Genomic DNA, 18,492 nt, shown 5'->3' with positions numbered 1-18,492 from the left:
TTATGATGTTATGTTTAATGGGGAACATATATACTGTTAAGCTAAAAAGGGAGGATTGTAGTGTATGTAACCGTTCCACCTTTAAGAGAACTATTTTAAGAGTTGCACTACTTTATCTTGGCTGCTGTATACTGTAATACCGACGGTGACCACACCGGTATATAAGTGCTGTGTAATGATTTATTGGGCAGTTCCGCCCTGACCTTCGAATAGTAAAGACCTGTTAAAAGTTACTCTTGTGGTCTGTGTAGTAATTCTCATTATAACACACAGACTTAACAGGGGTAGCATCGGCTCCGGCTATTTGGCAAAGGGCGATGGATCAAGTCCTGCAAGGGATTCCAGGGACCCAGTGTTATTTGGACGACATCCTGGTCACGGGCGAAAATGACAGTGATCACCTCGCCAACTTGGAGAAGGTGCTCACCAGATTAAAGGAATATGGGCTACGAGCTAATCGCCACAAGTGCGAGTTTTTCCAGAAGCAGATCTCGTATTGTGGCCACGTCATCGATGAAGAGGGGTTACATAAGTCCCCTGAAAAGATTGAGGCAGTAGTCAAGGCTCCAGCACCGGAAAATGTGTCACAACTGAGGTCGTTCCTCGGGCTGGTAAACTACTACCATAAGTTCTTACCAAATTTGTCCACGGTATTACACCCACTGAACACCCTACTGCAAACAGGGGTACCGTGGAAGTGGAATGACGAACGTAGACGAGCTTTCCAGAAGTGTAAAGAATTGATCACATCAAAAGAGGTGTTGGCCCATTTCAACCCAGCACTACCAATTCGTTTGGCATGTGATGCATCACCCTATGGTATTGGAGCGGTGCTGTCGCACAAATTCCCAGACGGGTTGGAGAGGCCAGTAGCCTTTGCATCTCGGTCACTAACCTCAGCCGAGCGCAACTACGCCCAGATTGACAGGGAGGCCCTCAGCCTAGTATGGGGAGTAAAAAAATTCAACCACTATCTGCATGGGCAGAAGTTCACCTTGCTGACTGACCACCAACCACTTGTCTCCATCTTTAGTCCTAAGAAGGGCGTTCCAGTGATGACGGCACAACAGTTACAAAGATGGTCCTTGTTTCTAGGGGCGAATCAATATGAAATAGAATATAAAGGCACGAAACAGCATGGAAACGCTGATGGGCTATCGCGCCTGCCACTGCCTACTGTGGAGGAAGGACCAGCAGTGGACCCTATCGAGATATTTTATTCGTCAATAATTGAACGATTGCCAGTAACGAACGCGGATATAGAGAAGGAGACGCGCAATGATCCGACGCTGTCTCGGGTATATGATTTGATGGTGAGGGGATGGCCAACACATGGCGACTCACTGTTGCCAGCATTCTCATCCAGAAGAGAACAGCTGTCAGTATGCCAGTGGACAGTGATGTGTGGATCCAGAGTGGTGATTCCACCCAAGTTAAGGGAGAGAGTGCTAAATGAGCTACATGAAGGTCATCTGGGGGGAGTAAAAATGAAAAGCCTTGCTAGGGCTTGTGTGGTGGCCAGGAATCAATCAACAAATCGAAGACCTAACCAAGAGCTGCTCAGGATGCCAGAAGGTCCAAAATGCACCACCACATGCCCCTGTACACCCATGGGAGTGGCCCTCCTCTCCATGGCAACGGGTGCATATTGATTTTGCTGGACCATTCATGGACTCAATGTTCTTAATAGCAGTGGATGCTCATTCGAAGTGGCCTGAGGTGATAAAAATGTCCTCAACCACTACAGAGAAAACGATTGCAGTCCTACAGACCATATTTGCCAGAAACGGCTTGCCAGAGCAGATTTGCTCTGATAATGGACCACAGTTTGTGTCCGAAGACTTTTGAAAATTTATGAGAAGGAATGGGGTAAGGCATTACACATCCGCCCCGTATCATCCAGCCACAAATGGATTGGCTGTGAGGTTCGTACAAACCTTTAAGAAGGCGATAAAGGCCATGTGCGACGATGAAATTCCACTACAGCATAAGGTGGACAATTTCTTATTAGCCTACCGAAACGCGACACATGCAGTTACCAACCAGACCCTGGCCATGATGTTCTTTAACCGAAGGTTGCGATCTCGTATGGACTTGCTTAGACCAAATGTGCGAAGAAATGTTGAGGATAAACAATTCCAGCACATCAATGAGAAGCCGACAAGGAGCTTCAATGTAGGACAACCAGTCTTGGCCCGTGACTACCGAACAGAGAAATGGCAACCCGGAACGATATGCACACGGCAGGGGCCATTAATGTACACAGTGGATGTCGGGGAGAACATTGTGAGACGCCACGTTGATCAGATCTTAGCATCACAGGAACAAGTCAACCCCATGTCTTGTGTACCTGGGGATGAACCCGACATCTACCTCCGAACCAGTAGCAGTGGAACCCGATGAACTAACCGATGAAAAGGGGCCAGAATCGCCTCCGCACCAAGAACAAGAACCTCAGGAAAGGCGCTATCCCGAAAGGATCAGGAAGCCGCCCCAAAGACTGAATCTATAAATGGACTATTGTTGTTTAATGTACATGTTAAAGTGTTAATTGTTATTTGAATATTATGGGTACTACTAATCTAAAAGGGAAGAAATTGTAGTGTATGTACCTTTAAGAGAGAACTACTTTTACAGCTGCTGTATACTGTAGTACCGGCAGTGACCACACCTGTATATAAGCCTTGAGCATGCCTCTGTACCCCAGTCTTGAAACTACCCTACTCCAGTAAATACCTGTTGATTGTTAAGTTACAGCATCCGTGTGGTTATTGAAAAACATCATACTCTCAGAATCACGGATCTAACAGTTAGTATTATTTACTATATGTGGCAAATGGCAATATTGTAACAATAGCCAGCAAGTACAAGTTTGTAACAATCAAGCATCTGAGGTAAAATTAATATAATAGCCCAGACCTGAAACGTTAACCCTGTTTCTCTCTCCACGGATGCTGCCTGGCCTGCTGAGTATTTCCAGCATTTTCTGTTGTTATTTGAGGTAAAATTAAGCCAATTTACTATAATGTTAGAATATAATTTAAAACCCTGGATAAGGGGTATTGTGGTGAGAGTCAACAAAGATTAAGCTCAGAACTGCAGCAGGCCTTTTCAGGCCTAAGTGGTTAGGACTAAGGCAGCATGTCAAAGAGCTTACAGTAGGAAAAGGCTTTTGGATGAATATCAAGAATGTGAAAGATCAGTCCAACAAGAGGGAGCAAACAAATGGACATTATTCCTGCGCAGTTTTGTCTGACCTCCAATCTGCATTCCCAATGTGCCACGCTCTGTGCTCTCAGTGGGCTAATATCTCAATTTTAGCCAATAACATACCGATGGTAACAGCAAGAGAATTTGACCCCAATTTCCTCTCCTCCTTTACGGAGTCTGGTGACTCTGGTGTACAATTTATCTTTGATTTGAATGAATGCTGGGTTGCATGTGACTTACTGGGCAATGCAGATATTTGACTCCTCTTAAAAGAAGAATGTCACTGTGTAAATTTATGCAGATCTATTTTCAATCCCTTGCATTTGTGCTGCTTAATTTCTTACATTAAATCAGTTATTTCCAAATTTATTGTGCCCTTGCCCCCACCCCCCAAATGTGACTAAGCCCCTTGCCATACTTTTCTCTTTCAGTCTGAGAGTTAGGGATAGGCAAGGGCAGGGAAATGCACTTTTGACACCACCAGTGCAATTCTACATCTATCAGACATAAGGTCAGCCTGATGGAGAAACATTTAAACTTGCTCAATGAGCATTTGTGAGAATTTAGAAGATGAAGGATCAGATTCAAACTCATGAACATCTTGGCTTAGGTCCATAGTATAAAAAGGGACGGTCTCTCCTGTGAAGTTGAATTGCAGCAGGTTTAACTATGTTTAGTATCCAAAGGGGGACTCCGGTTAAGCTTGCTCTGGGTCCTTCACAGATGATAAACAGTGTACATCAGGGTTTACCTGGAGGCCTGAGGGAGAGGGAGAATTTTAATAGTGCAGTGGTGGATAGATGCCAGCAGGGTGATGTCATGCCCATCTGGTATCACCTTGTTAGCAGCTGTATTATCATATACCATCAAAGCTCATTGAAACAGAGACTCCAGACTGAGCCCCTCAGACCGTCTCCACACTGATTGCTATATTACTTCTTGCCAGATCGATGCCCGTGCTGGCTATGTTGTGACTGCAAGAGTCACTTTACAGATTTCACTCTGGATATAAGCCTACTGTCCTCTTATCAAAATTAAATATATTCTTTACAAACTTGAATGTTGAGAATGTCATAAGTCTTTACTGACAGAGGAGTTAATCCAGTTCTCTGACACCCAACAGGTTGAGAGACCTGGATTAGCATGGGCAGAGGTTTAACACAAGGGCCGGAACTTTAAGGAGGAAGGCGGGGTGGGGGTGGGGGTGGGGGTGGGGGTGGGGGGCTCAGAGGCGGTTGGGAAACCCGGGAGGCCAACTTTAATGGCAGGGCCTTATTTACATGCGAGGCCTCGGTTTCCCACCCGCAGCCAGCCAGGGTTGAGAGGCTGGCTGGCTGCAGGCAGGTAGGCCTGCGGCCGTACAGAGGAGGGAGGGATGGTTCGCGTTGGGGCTGGGCTGTTAAATGGATGGATCGGGGTGGGGGTGAAGGGAAGATCGTGGCCAGCCACTGGAGGATCGTGGGGGGCAAAAAGAGATTATAATATTTAAATTGACTTTCCAACCCCCTGGGAGCGGGTTGGTCGTCCGTCCCCCACTCCGTTAAAACCGGAAGTGGGCGGGTCGGGAATCCCATTTTTAACTATTTAACTACCCCCACGCTCCAAACCCACCTGTTTTTTTAAGGTTAAAATTCTCCTCAAGATGTTGGTGGGAAGTAGTTACTGAACTTGATGATGTGCACACCCTGGATTAAGATGAAGTTAGTAACAGAGGGTGCTCATTGGGAGAAGTTACTGAGCCCAGCAGTGTGTGAACTGGATTACATCAGTAGCAAAACAGTTCATAGCACAAGTGTACTCCTTGGGAGGAGTTAATTCAGTGTCTGTGAACTGGATTAACATTGGTCGAGACACAACCATGAACATAGGATGCCGGCTGAGGGACATTTGTATTTTTGGTCAGCCAGGTGTCTGAAGCAGGTGGAGATTTACCATGCTGAAGATCCTCCAAACCAAAGTGCCAGCAAATCCACAGAGGTAGAGTTTCTGCTTCCTCAATGTGGCGTGCACATACTCCTGTAGGGTCTCTCCCACTTACCCAAGTCCATTCACACAAAAAGCAAAACCTCTTATGCACAAAAGTTCCATGTCCTCATATACAAAAAGTTAAACCCTAACCCTTTGTCTTTCTCTCTTCATCCTTCCCATCTACTTCACCATTATTCTTTCCTCTCCTACTCCCACCCTCCGATCCTAACACTCACTCCTCCTGCTCCCCCTCCCCTGATAGTGTGAAGGCACACAAGTAGCAGTAGAATCACACAAATTTACGGCACAGAAGGAGGTCATTCGGCCCATCATGTCTGTGCCGGCTGAAAAAGAGCTATCCAGCCTAATCTCACTTTGCAGCTCTTGGTCCATAGCCTTCATAGAATGGTTACAGCACAAAAGGCGACCATTCGGCCAGTCGAGCCCGTGCCGACTCTCAGCTAGTCCCACCCCCTTCCCTTTCCCCATAGCCCTGCAATTTTTTCCTTCAGATACTTATTCAACTCCCTTTTGAAAGATAAGATTGAGTCTGCCTCCACCACCCTTTCAGGCAGTGCATTCCAGATCTTAACCACTCGCTGCGTAAAAAAGTTTTTTCTTACGACACCTTTGGTTCTTGAAGGGGAACTTGCAGGTGATGGTGTTCCCATGCGTCTGCTGCCCTTGTCCTTCTAGGTGGTAGAAGTTGCGGAATTGGGAGGTGCTGTCGAAGAAGCCTTGGCGAGTTGCTGCAGTGCATCTTGTAGATGGTACATACTGCAGCCACGGTGCGCCGGTGGTGGAGGGAGTGAATGTTTAAGATGGTAGATGGGGTGCCAATCAAGTGGGCTGCTTTGTCCTGGATGTTGTTGGAGCTGCACTCATCCAGGCAAGTGGAGAGTATCCATCACACTTCTGACTTGTGCCTTGATGGAAAGGGTTTGGGGAGTCAGGAGGTGAGACACTCGTCACAGAATACCCAGTCTCTGACCTGCTCTTGTAACCAAAGTATTTATGTGGCTGGTCCAGTTAAGTTTCTGGTCAATGGTGACCCCCCAGGATGTTGATGGTGGGGGATTCGGCGATGGTAGTGCCGTTGAATGTCAAGGTGCGGTGGTTAGACTCTCTTTTGTTGGAGATAGTCATTGCCTTTCACTTGTGTGGCGCGAATGTTACTTGCCATGTATTAGCTCAAGCCTGAATTTTGTCCAGGTTTTACTGCATGCGGGCATGGACTGCTTCATTAGCTAGGCAGTTGCGAATGGAACTGAATACTGTGCAGTCATCAGCGAACATCCCCACTTCTGACCTTATGATGGAGGGAAGGTCATTGATGAAGTATTATTCCAATTGTGTGCATATTGATTCAGCTCTCTGACACTGTCAACCTCTAACTAAGGTCCTTCCCAACCCCTTTCTCTGTCATTTAAATAATAATATTAAAAAAGAGTCAGCAGAAACAATGAAAGGCTGTTAATGGTCTGTTTGTTGTATTAGTTTGACTTGTATAACTAAGGGACTGTGATAATGACACACTCTTCAGAGAAGTCACTCTGTACAAAAGTGGTAGATGAAATGAGCCTTTAAACAGTAACAACTTGTATTTCTGTAATGGAAAACACCTCGAACTGCTTTACAAGATGGAATAAAGTTGGAACTAAAGAGGAAAAAGAATTTGGAGGTGGCAAAGGCATCAAAGCTGAGCATTTTTAGGAGAGTTTTGAAGGTGAGGAGGCAATGCGACTTTGGGAGTGAATTTCAGAGCGAAGGGGCATAGTACGAAGGAAGTGGAGAATAAGCAGTTATCCTGCATCGGAGGAGGCGTGGGTACTTATGGGATGTGCAGCTGACCAAGGTCGCTTGGATATGATGGAATGAGACCATGCAGACATTTGAAAAAGATGGCGAGGATACTGAACTTTATTTGCTGGGGTATAGGGAGCCAGTGGATCATAGCAAGGACAACTGTAATGGGTGTGTGGAACTTTGTTTGAGAGAGGATGACACTGTGTAGTTCTCAGTAAGTTGGAGTCTGTGGAGGGTGGAGCCAGTTCTGGGGGTGGGGTGGGGGTAATATACCACAGAGAAATTCTTCTAACGTGATTACCTGTAAGATAGTCCAGGCTTTCGAGTAATTTCTTCTCTCTCGAAAAATCCAAAGTAAAATTTTCAAAAGCCTCATTCAAATTGATGTCTGGTATCAGGACTTGAGAAGATGCTGTTGCCATAGCGACCCTGCCAGAACAACCAGGGACAGAAATGGATCATTAACAAGAATCAGGAAATATTAAAAGTAACTTGCGTATAAAGCAAGTTTTTAAAAAGAAACGTGACAAAGGTTTGGGCCTCACTGTTTTGTCATTAGTGTTCTTTTTATGCTATTAAAACGAACCAGAATTAATATGTTTATTATTTTGAACAGGCAACATTTTTGTTTTTTCACTTTCGCCCCATCTCTCGAAGTCACAGACTTGTTTTGGGGGATAGTAACATGGGTATTATACCACACTAAAATCATATATGGAATGGCATTGAATTAGCACAGCAAGACAATGTGAGAAACCTACACATAATAATTTTCAATGTCTAGAAAATGTGATGGAGCAATTAAGAGTTAATAGAATGCTGGAATGTACAGGTAGAACAGTAGAGTATAAGTTTTCAGAGATTATGCTAAGGCTAGTCAGACTGCTTCAGTATAAAGCTCGATTCTGGTGACCTTGTCACAAAAAAACATTCATGCATTGGACGTAATGCAAAGAAAAGCAACAGGACTGATTCTAAGTGCATAGGGAAGAACTATAACGAATATTACAGAAACTAAGCTCTACAGTTTAGAAAAAAATGGTTATTGGGAACCTTACAGAGGTATATAAAATACTAAATTCCATAGATAAAGTAACCCCAGTATTACTTCATACTAAGCCAGGAATTAGAAGTAGAAGGTATAAATCAAAATGAGTAAAATGTAAATTTAAAAGTGGTATTCAGAAAAGCTTCTTTACTCAAGTGTGAAACGTTTGCAATAAGCTCACAGGCAGAGAGACAAAAAAAAATTAATAATGTTCAAATGGATGCCGAAATGGGAGCATTTGGGGTAGTGGAGAGATGAACTTCAATTGGCTGACGGGCCTAAGGGCCTTTTCTCACACTTGACTTTTATGTTCTTAGTTTTTTAAATTTCATATGACGTATAATCACAGACTATGGCTATAATTCCCTTTAATGATAAATTTAATTAGCACTGCTGCGTACTGAGAAACACAGGAGTGTTCAGAGATCTTTGAGGTTGATCTCGTGGGGCTGCTTAGAGACACATAAACAGTCGCAAAGTCTGGATTGCTTTCTGTTCTGTGATACTTGGTGCTGTAAGGCATTACTATTGCCGCAGCACAGTCCCTGAGTTATTGAGCTGCTGTCCTCCTGCATTAACTTTGCAGTCACAGACCACTGCCAGCAGAACTAGGAGCCACAGAAGTTTCACAGGAAGTAGTCACGAAACCAAAGATTCAAATTCTTAAAAGGGGCATCTCAATGTGGAGTTTTATTTAAAGACATGTTCAATTCCTGAAACAGTCCACTCCAAAAAGTCCTTTGTTGCAGCCATATTGGACAATGTAGCATATTGATACTGCAGTAGATCTGCTGCAGAGTGTGTCTTTGTAATGTGCTAAATTTCCATCACAATTTTTATTTCAATTTAAGATGAGTGCTCTTGGTGGCTCAATGGGGAAATATGCCACCATTGTAGAACTGGGCCTTAAAGTCTGAGCTGAGTTAGTTTATCTCACCTAGGACAATGTTAGGGGCACTACAGCTCCTGAAATCTATCTCATGACTCCTGATAAAAATTGCGGAGACGGCAGTACCAAGCTCAGAAATATTGACTTGTATGGTAGAATAGCACGTCAACACTCACCATCTCAGATTACAAATGAGAATGATCACTTGAGTATGGTACTGAAGGCAGCTGGAACTTGTGGAACAGTATTCCAACTTGATTCAGTAGCTTTGGTGAGAAGGAACCAAAATGGAGAGGAAAATCAAGGTACAAGTAATAAACTTGTAGGGGTAGACTCAATCAGCAACACAATATTGCCTGTTTGCTTCTTTTGTCATAGAAGAATTAAACTTTGCTTTGTGTTTATTAATGAACTCTTGTTTGTGAAATGCATTTTTTAAAATTATATAATCTCCATCAACCATTGGTCCCTTATGAAAAATTCCACCAATTGATCACTTAAAGCCCATAAAAGGTTATCAACATAACATAAGAAATAGGAGCAGGAGTAGGATGTACGGCCCCTCGAGCCTGCTCCGCCATTCAATAAGATCAAGGCTGGTGAAGATGCGACATCCTCACAGATTCATGTGCTTTATTGCTTAATACTTAGATACAGTTGGCCTGTTGATACAGAGAATAACTAACATTCCCAGCAAAGTCTGGCCCACCTTTCTGTTACATTTTTGGCTGTTTGCAGAAAACGTGCATGATCATTCTCCTTCAGGCTGTGTTCCGCTTGACTGATGAGAGACCCTGACCGCTCCAAGCACTGCCGGCAGTTTGCTATCTGCTGTGCTAGTTTTCTCAACTTCATAACCTTGAAGAGGAACAGATAGAAAGAAAGAAAATAAATAAACGAGGCTTAGAATTTGAGGAGGCAGGCTCATTAATCAAGATGTTGAACCTGCTTTTGAAGAAACAGTACCTTACCTTATACATATTTTGATTGTTGAAGTGTTTATTAAAAAAACTCAAAGAAGAAAGAGGGTTTGGTATAAAATCATAGGGGCAGAAATTCCAATTCAGTGCATGCATGGTTTCCATCCATTAAAATGAATGGGTGGGAAATCATGGGCCAGCAAGTGCAGAATTTGAAATTTCTACCTCCATGGTTTTGACTGGGAACTTGAAAAAAAAATCACCAATCCCTCGATGGCTTAGATAATAAATGCAATTCCCAACGTGGAATTGAGAAATTTAGACCTGGAAGAGGTCTGTGCTGAATTAACTTCTCAAAAAAGGTGTTATTTAAAGGTCACTACAATTAGCCTCAATGTCCCTAGACTTGGAACAGGAGAAAAAGAAATTGGTCAGAATTGACATTCCTGATTAAGTTAATGTGTGGATGTCAGGTGACTGAAAGTCCAGGCTCAACTCTGATTCCCGCCCCCAACTTCAGTCGAACAGTCTGTTGACATTCTCTCTAGACTCGGCATGAAAACAAAGGAGCTTTGCTAGTGCCAGCATCAGTGAGCACCTTTTTAGGAGAAGAGGTTAAAAATTTGGAGGGTTTGATTGTACGGAATTGCCATAAAAAAAACCAATTAATCTGCACACCCCAGCTGCAGAGAAAGCAACACGAATAGACATAACTCAAGAAAATACATTCTGCTTAATTGTCTGTGTTCACTTCAGTGACTGTCTTCAAATGCAGTAGTTCTTTCAAAAAAATTACTGCCCTTAAGGGCTACATAAGCATTGTTTAATGTGCTCCAGTAATTGATCCTTTCTCTCTGGGGGATGCTTCAGCAAGTCAAAGATAATTTTTACAGTAATATTGAAGTAACAGTTTCATTATTGCATTGAACAACCTTTTTACAACTGGTCCTACAGGATACTTATTTTAATATGGATTATCATTTTTTTTAAATTCCCTTGCAGAATGTCAAAATCCTGTTGGGAGTTCTAGGAAAGTACACTCAAACTGGTTCAGTCCAAAAATACCAATTGGGGTCCTATGTACGACGAGGAGCATTTTAAATGGACCTACTGCCTGACTTGAGGCCACTCCGGCTGCCCAGCAGTAGGCCCGAGGAAACATTGCCATGGCCACGACGGTGGCGATGTTCGGTCATTGCCCGCTATTTTTGGGGTGATACCACCCCATTTCTACCAGATGGGAAGGTGGAAAATTCACCCCTCAAGTGTGGTAATATGCCAAGGTGACCAATTTGATCCTTGACCTGTGCTGAGTTAACAGATCTCACCCGACATGGGAAAAGATAAAGGCCTAGAAATTCAGCAAGGCGCTGCCAGCTTTGTGCCCAGTTACCGCCTAAAGAGGGCTTCTGCGCCAATACAGGAGTTTGCGCTGATATTCAGCGCAGCGGTAATGGCGGCGGTAGCCGTTAGCGCTGCGCCGGCACCGATGACGTCATCGGTGTGCGCAGTGCCCCGGTTCCGCCCCGATACCGGCCCGATCCCCATATTTAGTTGCGGCCGCCTCTTCCGCAGCGGCCGCAAACAGCGACCAGAAAACGGGGCCGTACTGTAGCCTTAGTGGGGCGCTTTAAGGTGGAGGTGCGGCCGGCCGCTTTTTTGGCGGCTGCCTGCCCGCACCTCCTTCCCCGGCCTCCTCCACCCCCCCCCCCCCCCGCGGCATTGCCAGCTGCTTTCCGCGAACCCGGCACTTCTCCGTGGTGCCGGGCTCATTTGCCGGCACTATCCAGCGGCGATCTCCCCGTTGCAGGCACCTCCACCTTAAGAGAAGGAGGAGGCCTGCAGTACCGCAGCCTGCCGCTCCGCAGCGGGTGGCGCAGTGGCGCCTAGAGCACTGAAATTCAGTTTCAGCGCCCCAAGCGGGGGCGGGCACACCCTGGAATAGCGCCCGGTTCTGACTTGGGGCGCAAAAAGTGAATATCTGACGGTTGCAAATGGCTCCGCGCCCAGCACTAACTTTTGGGCACTAGCCAGCTGGCGGGGCCATAGTGAATTTCTAGGCCAATGGATCTATACCCAAAATGTTTACCCATCGCTTCTCTTTCCGGACACTAACCTAGCTCCTGTTTATTTCTAGAAATTTGATTTTAGTTGCTTGTCTTGCATTTTATTTTTGGAGTACTTTATGTCGGCCTAATCGGCAAATAATGTTAACGATAAATATTTTGCGGGACTCAAGTGAGATGTAAATATAACAAATGTATTTACTACAGAATTAACTCATTTTACAGTAATTTATTGTAGATTAAATTATGAGATCAAAGACATTGTATGGTTAACTCTGTCCTAAACAACCTCAGGATTATGGCACAAACCTCCAGTGACAACATCATACCCGGGGAATAGCTCTGACTTTGCCAATTCAATTTCATTGAAAACTGTGGAAAAATTTTGCATAATCGTCAAGCCTGCTGAAAGTGAGATAACACGGATTTGATCCTCTTAGATTCCAGGACAGGCTCATATACATAATAAATTGATATTAAAAACTGGGATAACCCTGACAATTAGCTCACTGGGTAAATAGGCATTGAAAATATTACTAATATTTTCAGAAATCTGCAGAGAAAGACACAGGGTAGATTTTTTACCGGTGTTGCTAAGTGCCCCTAAAATGGTGGCATAAAGCTTACCACCACGTTCCTGGTCCTGATCCGGCTGACGCCAACTTCAGAAGGGCCAATCACTGGAGGTTCGGAGCGCCCACCTCCGTCAGGTGCTAGGCCTTTTTAATATACAAATCAAGCCCCTATGACCCGGATTGCCATTTTAGGATGGTACTGGGCAAAGCATGCACTGCGCACACTCCGTCCAGTATCCGCTGGCAGTGTAGCCAAAGAGGAGCCCAGTAGGTAAGTGTGGCCAGGAGGAGCAGGAGCAGGAGCACTCCCAGCTACCTTCTTCCGGCCTGTAGGCCGCCTGATACTGCGGCGGTGGGTTGCCCCGGGCCGCTCATTTTCCACCTGCAGCCCACCAGCCCTAAGCTAATGAAGCCCAGCCCTCAAAATGGACCGGACCTCCTGTTTTGGACTATTGGCCAACTTGCTCCACCAGCTAGCCAACCAAAACCCGACCGCAGTCAAAATCTACCCCACAGAGTTATTATAGGATTTAAGCAGTTTTCCTAAATATCCTGTGCTAACTACAAGTCACAATTAGGAACCTGTCATATTTTCACTGGTGGGCCCAGAATTTCTATGATCACAATTCAGCTGTTAGGGTGAAGTACAAAAATTGCATAAATTCTAAAGCCCCCTTATATGTATTGAACGCAAATGCCGCACGACCTGTGATCTGTTTCCGTTCAACTCACGAAAACCGTGTCACATTTCTCAGCATTTTACATTTCTTTATACGCGTCCTGCCGAGTAAATCTCAGGGTAACCCTAATAGAAAAGTTCAGGATCAAAGGCCTTATTTTCTTTCAAAGACTGAAACAGTTGGCGCAATATTCTCCAATGTGACAGGAATTTCTAATTACTACTTTTCAGCTTTCATCTCTAAGTATCTTTATATGGGTGTGTACCGAAGCAGGCTATAAGCACTGCTTACATAATCACATTTGTTCTGCCCAGCTCATCTCTGATTATGCCCATCTATCAGAGCAACCTCCACACACTCCATCTGAAACATATCCGAAGCTCATTACATTGAACAGCAGGGGGAAAGTGTGGCGGGGGGAAGACTCTTTTAATTTTAAATTATGATTAGTTGCAAACATGCATTAATGTTTGGATAGATTGCAACCAGCCTTTCCTTTGTAACATCACTGTAGCCACAATTGGCATTCTTGAATATAAATACGGCCTGTAATGAACTGTTGGGAAAGGGGATTGGGCAAAACTGATATGCTTAAAAGGCAGTCTTTTAAGATAGAAAACAAGAAAAAAAGATGGGAGAGCTTCTGCATCAGGATCCTTTTTGAAGAGCAAGCTCAATAATGGGATCCTTTTTAAAGCAAAAGCTTCACCATCACTGATTAAAAATGAAACCTCATCATCAAGATACCATTTAAATGAGGAGCCTTGCCATCGGGAGCTCTTCCAAAATAAGACTCTTACCATCAGTACACCTTTTAAAGAGAGAGTTTCACCATCCCTTCTCAGAAATCAAAGCATAACAACAAATTCTCATCACTTTAAAACTAAAATTCAAAGAAAAATCAACCGGCAGCAAAGATGTGATTTTGCCAAGACCACATTATCACAGAAAGGCATGACAGTAATGACGTCAGCCTTGAGTGATTAAGGTCTAACTTTAGGGGCTTGTGTAATAAACATAGGAAGATGATTAATTAGCTATAGTAGAGAAAGATAATGGTTGTGAAAGCCGGTTCTTCAAAGAGATTGGGAACAGTTAGGTCATGAAGTCTTGTTTAAGGGAAGTAGCTTTAAACAACTGCAACTGTCTAAAGAAACACTTACATTTATATAGCGCCTTTCATGACCTCAGGATGTTCCAAAGTGCTTTACAGCCAATGAAGTACTTTTGAAGTGCAGTCACTTTTGTAATGTAGGAAACATGAATAGCCGGTCTTCAAAGGATTTGGGAATAGATACGTCATGAGGTCTTATTTATGACGCGTACCTTTTGATGTAGGCAAAATATGGTGTAAAGGAGCATGGTTTTCAACAGTTCTTCGGAGGGCTTAATAGATAGAACTTGAAGCTGAAAGCCATTCTCTTTTGTCTGGTTGAACTGATCATTCAAACTAGTCATTAATAAAGTCTGTTCCATATACTACACTACAAAGTGTCTTGTGCTTACTCAAAGCATGTTGTTATGAATCATAGAAGGAAGGAGGTTGACTACTAAAAGCCTGGTCTTTGTTTGACTGCATTTAAATGAACAATTTACACAGAGAAGCACCTACCTTTCCCTCTTTGATTTTCACAGCAATGATCTGCTTCCTTTGCCTGATGATGTCCATCAGCTCGTCACATTCCTCTTTCAGTTTGCTCTCTTGTATTGCAGTGTTTACCTGTCAGCAAATATCAATAAAACTGTTATCTCCCATTCTTCCAGAAATCATTGACTCTCACTCTAGTATTCTCAGTCTTGGTACAAGCATAGAAGTAGATCGATAACCTCTTTGTTTTGGCTATTACTCACTATTGATGTTATTCTTTGCATAGAGTTGGATGTGTTATCTCTTCTTGAGTGTGATGGAATACTCCCCACTTCCCTGGATGAGATTCTGCTCCAATAACATTTAAGGAGCTCAACACTATCCAAGACAAATCAGTCCACTTGATCGGCACCCTATCCGCTGACTTAAACATCCACTCCCTCCACCATCGGCATGCCGTGGTTGCAATGTGTACTATGTACATACAGGATGCATTGCAGCAACTTACCATGGCTTCTTTGACACCATGTCCCAAACTCGTGATCTCCACCACCTAGAAGGACAAGGGCAACAGGTGCATGGGAACACCATCACCTTCAAGTAATCCTCCAAGTCACACACCATCCTGACTTGGATATACATCGCCGTTCCATCAACATCGAAATCCTGGCATTCCCTACCTAACAGCATTGTGGGAGCACCTTCACACATGGACTTCAACAATTCAAGAAGAAAGCTCATCACCACTTTCTCAAGGGCAACTAGGGATGAGCAATAAATGCCAGTGACGCCCAGATCTCAAGAATGATTTTTTTTTTTAAGAGAGCTAGGACTAGGTAGCATTCCTACTAAGCACCTCTTAGCACAGGTTGGAAAATTCCTTGACTTGAAAAATCACTGAAAGCTATGCTTTACTTTGGTGAATACTGTACAATACAAAGCACTGTTAGTTCAGGTATGGCACAGATGCAGTATAAAACTCACTCTACTATACCCCCATCTTCAGAAAAGCGCCTCCTCTTATATCAGTGTGACACTTTTTAATTTCCCACACCTCTCGAGTGAGATTGCCAATTTAGTACCAAAAGTAGGGCCAGTTGTGTACTGGGGTCAGGATTGGGACTGCCCAAATCCATTGCAAGTAGAATCCTTACAGGCAGAAGACAGAGGAGACTTTTATCCATCAATATAGGATAAATTTAAATCAAAGTTGTGGAGGTGAAACGCATGTGCAACAATCCCACAAGCTAACTTTTAATTGACTTGTTATTGTTTTGCATGGAGCAAATGGTCAGATTGCTAAATTGCCAAATTCCATTACCTGCAGCAATCCTGCAATAGCTTCTGACTTCTGCCTGTGTTTTTTTAAAATGTCAAGTTGAACAGTTAAGTAATTGCTGACATTACAAAGAAACTGTTACAATGAGAGCAATCCTGAGCAACCATGTATTGTGTGGGTCATGGTGAATCTTAGCAACATGACACAGCAACAGTTATAAGGTCGATTAGCTAAGGTACTAGATTAGTTACCCAAAGGCCTGATGTGCCTCAATAATTCCGAGACTCGATGTTAGCGAAACAAAACAAGGCTTTTGTTAACTTAGAAAGTAACACATAAGAGAGAGAGGTATATTCCTTCTGGAGACTGAGGCCAGACTGAGCTAGCTTACAAAAGGGGCCAGGTATGGGCGGAGCCCTACACACAGCACATTCCAGCACATTCCAATAAACAATACAATGAGGACTGGGGGAAGGGAAATGACACTGAAACCGACCACAGTCACAGGCAGTGATGAATGGAATATTTCATCACATTCACCCCTTCTATAGATTTAGTCTGTTCGGGGGTTTGATAGTCCTCTGCGACCGACGTGGCTGTTGTGCTGCCGCGGGTGTCGGCTGGGTGTCCCCGGTAGTCTCCTGGGTCTCTGCCGGGGGTGCCGCCAGGGTTGTTGAAGGGGTAGTTGGTGGGGGTGCCGTTGGTCGATGTTCTTCCGGGGGTGATGAAAGAGTAGTGGGTGGGTAAGAGTTGCTGTGATCGTTGTTGCTGCTATTGCCGTGGTTGTTGTCGATGCTGGCTGGGGCGACGTCTTTTATGGACACGGTGTCCTCCCTTCCGTCGGCGTGCCGGACATATGCGTATTGGGGGTTGGCGTGGAGTAGGTGTACTGGCTCCACGAGAGGGTCCGTCTTGTGGCCCCTCACATGCCTTCGCACGAGTACCGGACCTGGGGTGGAGAGCCATGACGGCATGGATACGCCTGAGGTGGATTTCCGGGGAAAGACAAACATTCGTTCATGAGGCGTGGCATTAGTGGCCGTACACAATAGCGACCGTATCGAATGGAGCACATCCGAGAGGACTTCCTGCCAGCGGGAGATAGGGAGGCCCTTGGTCCTTAGAGCTAGAGTGACTGCTTTCCATACTGTCCCGTTCTCTCGCTCCACTTGGCCGTTACCCCGGGGGTTGTAGCTGGTGGTACGGCTCGTGGCGATCCTCTTGGACAGCATGTACTGGCGTAGCTCTTCACTCATGAAGGACGCCCCCCTATCCGTATGGATGTAGCTCGGCATACCGAACAGGCAGAACAGGCTGTTGAGGCATTTAATGACCGTGGCGCTGGTCATGTCTGGGCAGGGGAAGGCGAATGGGAACCGGGAGTATTCGTCCACAATGTTCAGGAAGTAAACATTGCGGTCGACGGACGGGAGGGGGCCCTTGAAATCTAAGCTGAGCCGCTCAAAGGGCCGTGTAGCTTTGATTAAGTGGGCTCTATCTGGGCGGTAGAACCGAGGCTTGCACTCAGCGCAAGTGCGGCAGTTCCTGGTCAGAGACCGAACTTCCTCAATCGAGTAGGGTAAGTTACGGGACTTTATGAAGTGGAACAGCCGCGTGACCCCTGGGTGGCAGAGGTCGTTGTGGAGGGTCTGTAGCCGATCCCCGGTGGCGCTGGCACACATCCCTCGTGAGAGGGCGTCAGGGGATTCGTTAAGGGCCCCTGGCCGGTAAATGATGTCGTACTCGAAGGTGGAGAGCTCGATCCGCCACCTAAGAATCTTATCATTTTTAATCTTCCCCCTCTGTTTATTATTGAACATAAACGCTACCGACCGCTGGTCGGTAAGTAGGGTGAAGCGTTTGCCGGCTAGGTAGTGGCGCCAGTGGCGCACTGCCTCCACGATGGCTTGGGCCTCCTTTTCCACGGAGGAGTGTCTGATCTCGGGCCCTTGGAGGGTCCTCGAGAAGAAAGCTACGGGCCGCCCCGCCTGGTTGAGGGTGGCCGCCAAGGCAAAGTCAGACGCATCACTTTCCACTTGAAATGGAGTGTTCTCGCCCACTGCCTGTAGCGTGGCCCGCTCAATATCCTGCTTAATGCTTTTGAAGGCGGCGTGGGCCTCAGCAGAGAGCGGAAAAGAGGATGCTTTCAAGAGGGGGCGGGCTTTGTCGGAGTAGTTGGGGACCCATTGGGAATAATAAGAAAATAACCCCAGGCACCTTTTCAGGGCTTTGGGTGTGTTGGGCAGGGGCAGCTCCCGTAGGGGGCGCAATCGGTCGGGGTCTGGTCTGATTTCCCCATTCTCCACCACGCTGCCTAGTATGCAGAGGCGCGTGGTGTTGAAAATGCACTTGTCCTCGTTGTAGGTGAGGTTGAGTTTTTGTGCGGTTTCCAGGAACCTCTCGAGGTTCGAGTCATGATCCTGCTGATTGTGGCCGCAGATGGTGACGTTGTCGAGGTAGGGG

At 45.2% G+C, this 18,492-nt stretch overlaps 1 protein-coding gene across 1 annotated transcript in view; it reads right to left on the bottom strand.

Annotated features, from left to right (window-relative positions):
- LOC147125122 (putative E3 ubiquitin-protein ligase MID2) overlaps positions 1–18,492 on the bottom strand; it is a 72,555-nt gene that overhangs the window by 44,594 nt on the left and 9,469 nt on the right. The window contains exons 2-4 of the mRNA XM_085997685.1: positions 14,775–14,882; positions 9,631–9,779; positions 7,286–7,413 (exon numbers count right to left, since the gene is read on the bottom strand). Of these exons, the coding sequence (XP_085853811.1) occupies positions 7,286–7,413; positions 9,631–9,779; positions 14,775–14,882 (385 nt within the window). The remainder of the gene's footprint in view (positions 1–7,285; positions 7,414–9,630; positions 9,780–14,774; positions 14,883–18,492) is intronic.

This window comes from Somniosus microcephalus, chromosome 1, assembly GCF_052327205.1.
Source record: "Somniosus microcephalus isolate GS21.2 chromosome 1, FLI_Smic_1.0, whole genome shotgun sequence".
In the NCBI taxonomy this organism is placed as follows: domain Eukaryota; kingdom Metazoa; phylum Chordata; class Chondrichthyes; order Squaliformes; family Somniosidae; genus Somniosus; species Somniosus microcephalus.
This window is presented reverse-complemented; position numbering and strand designations above follow the sequence as displayed.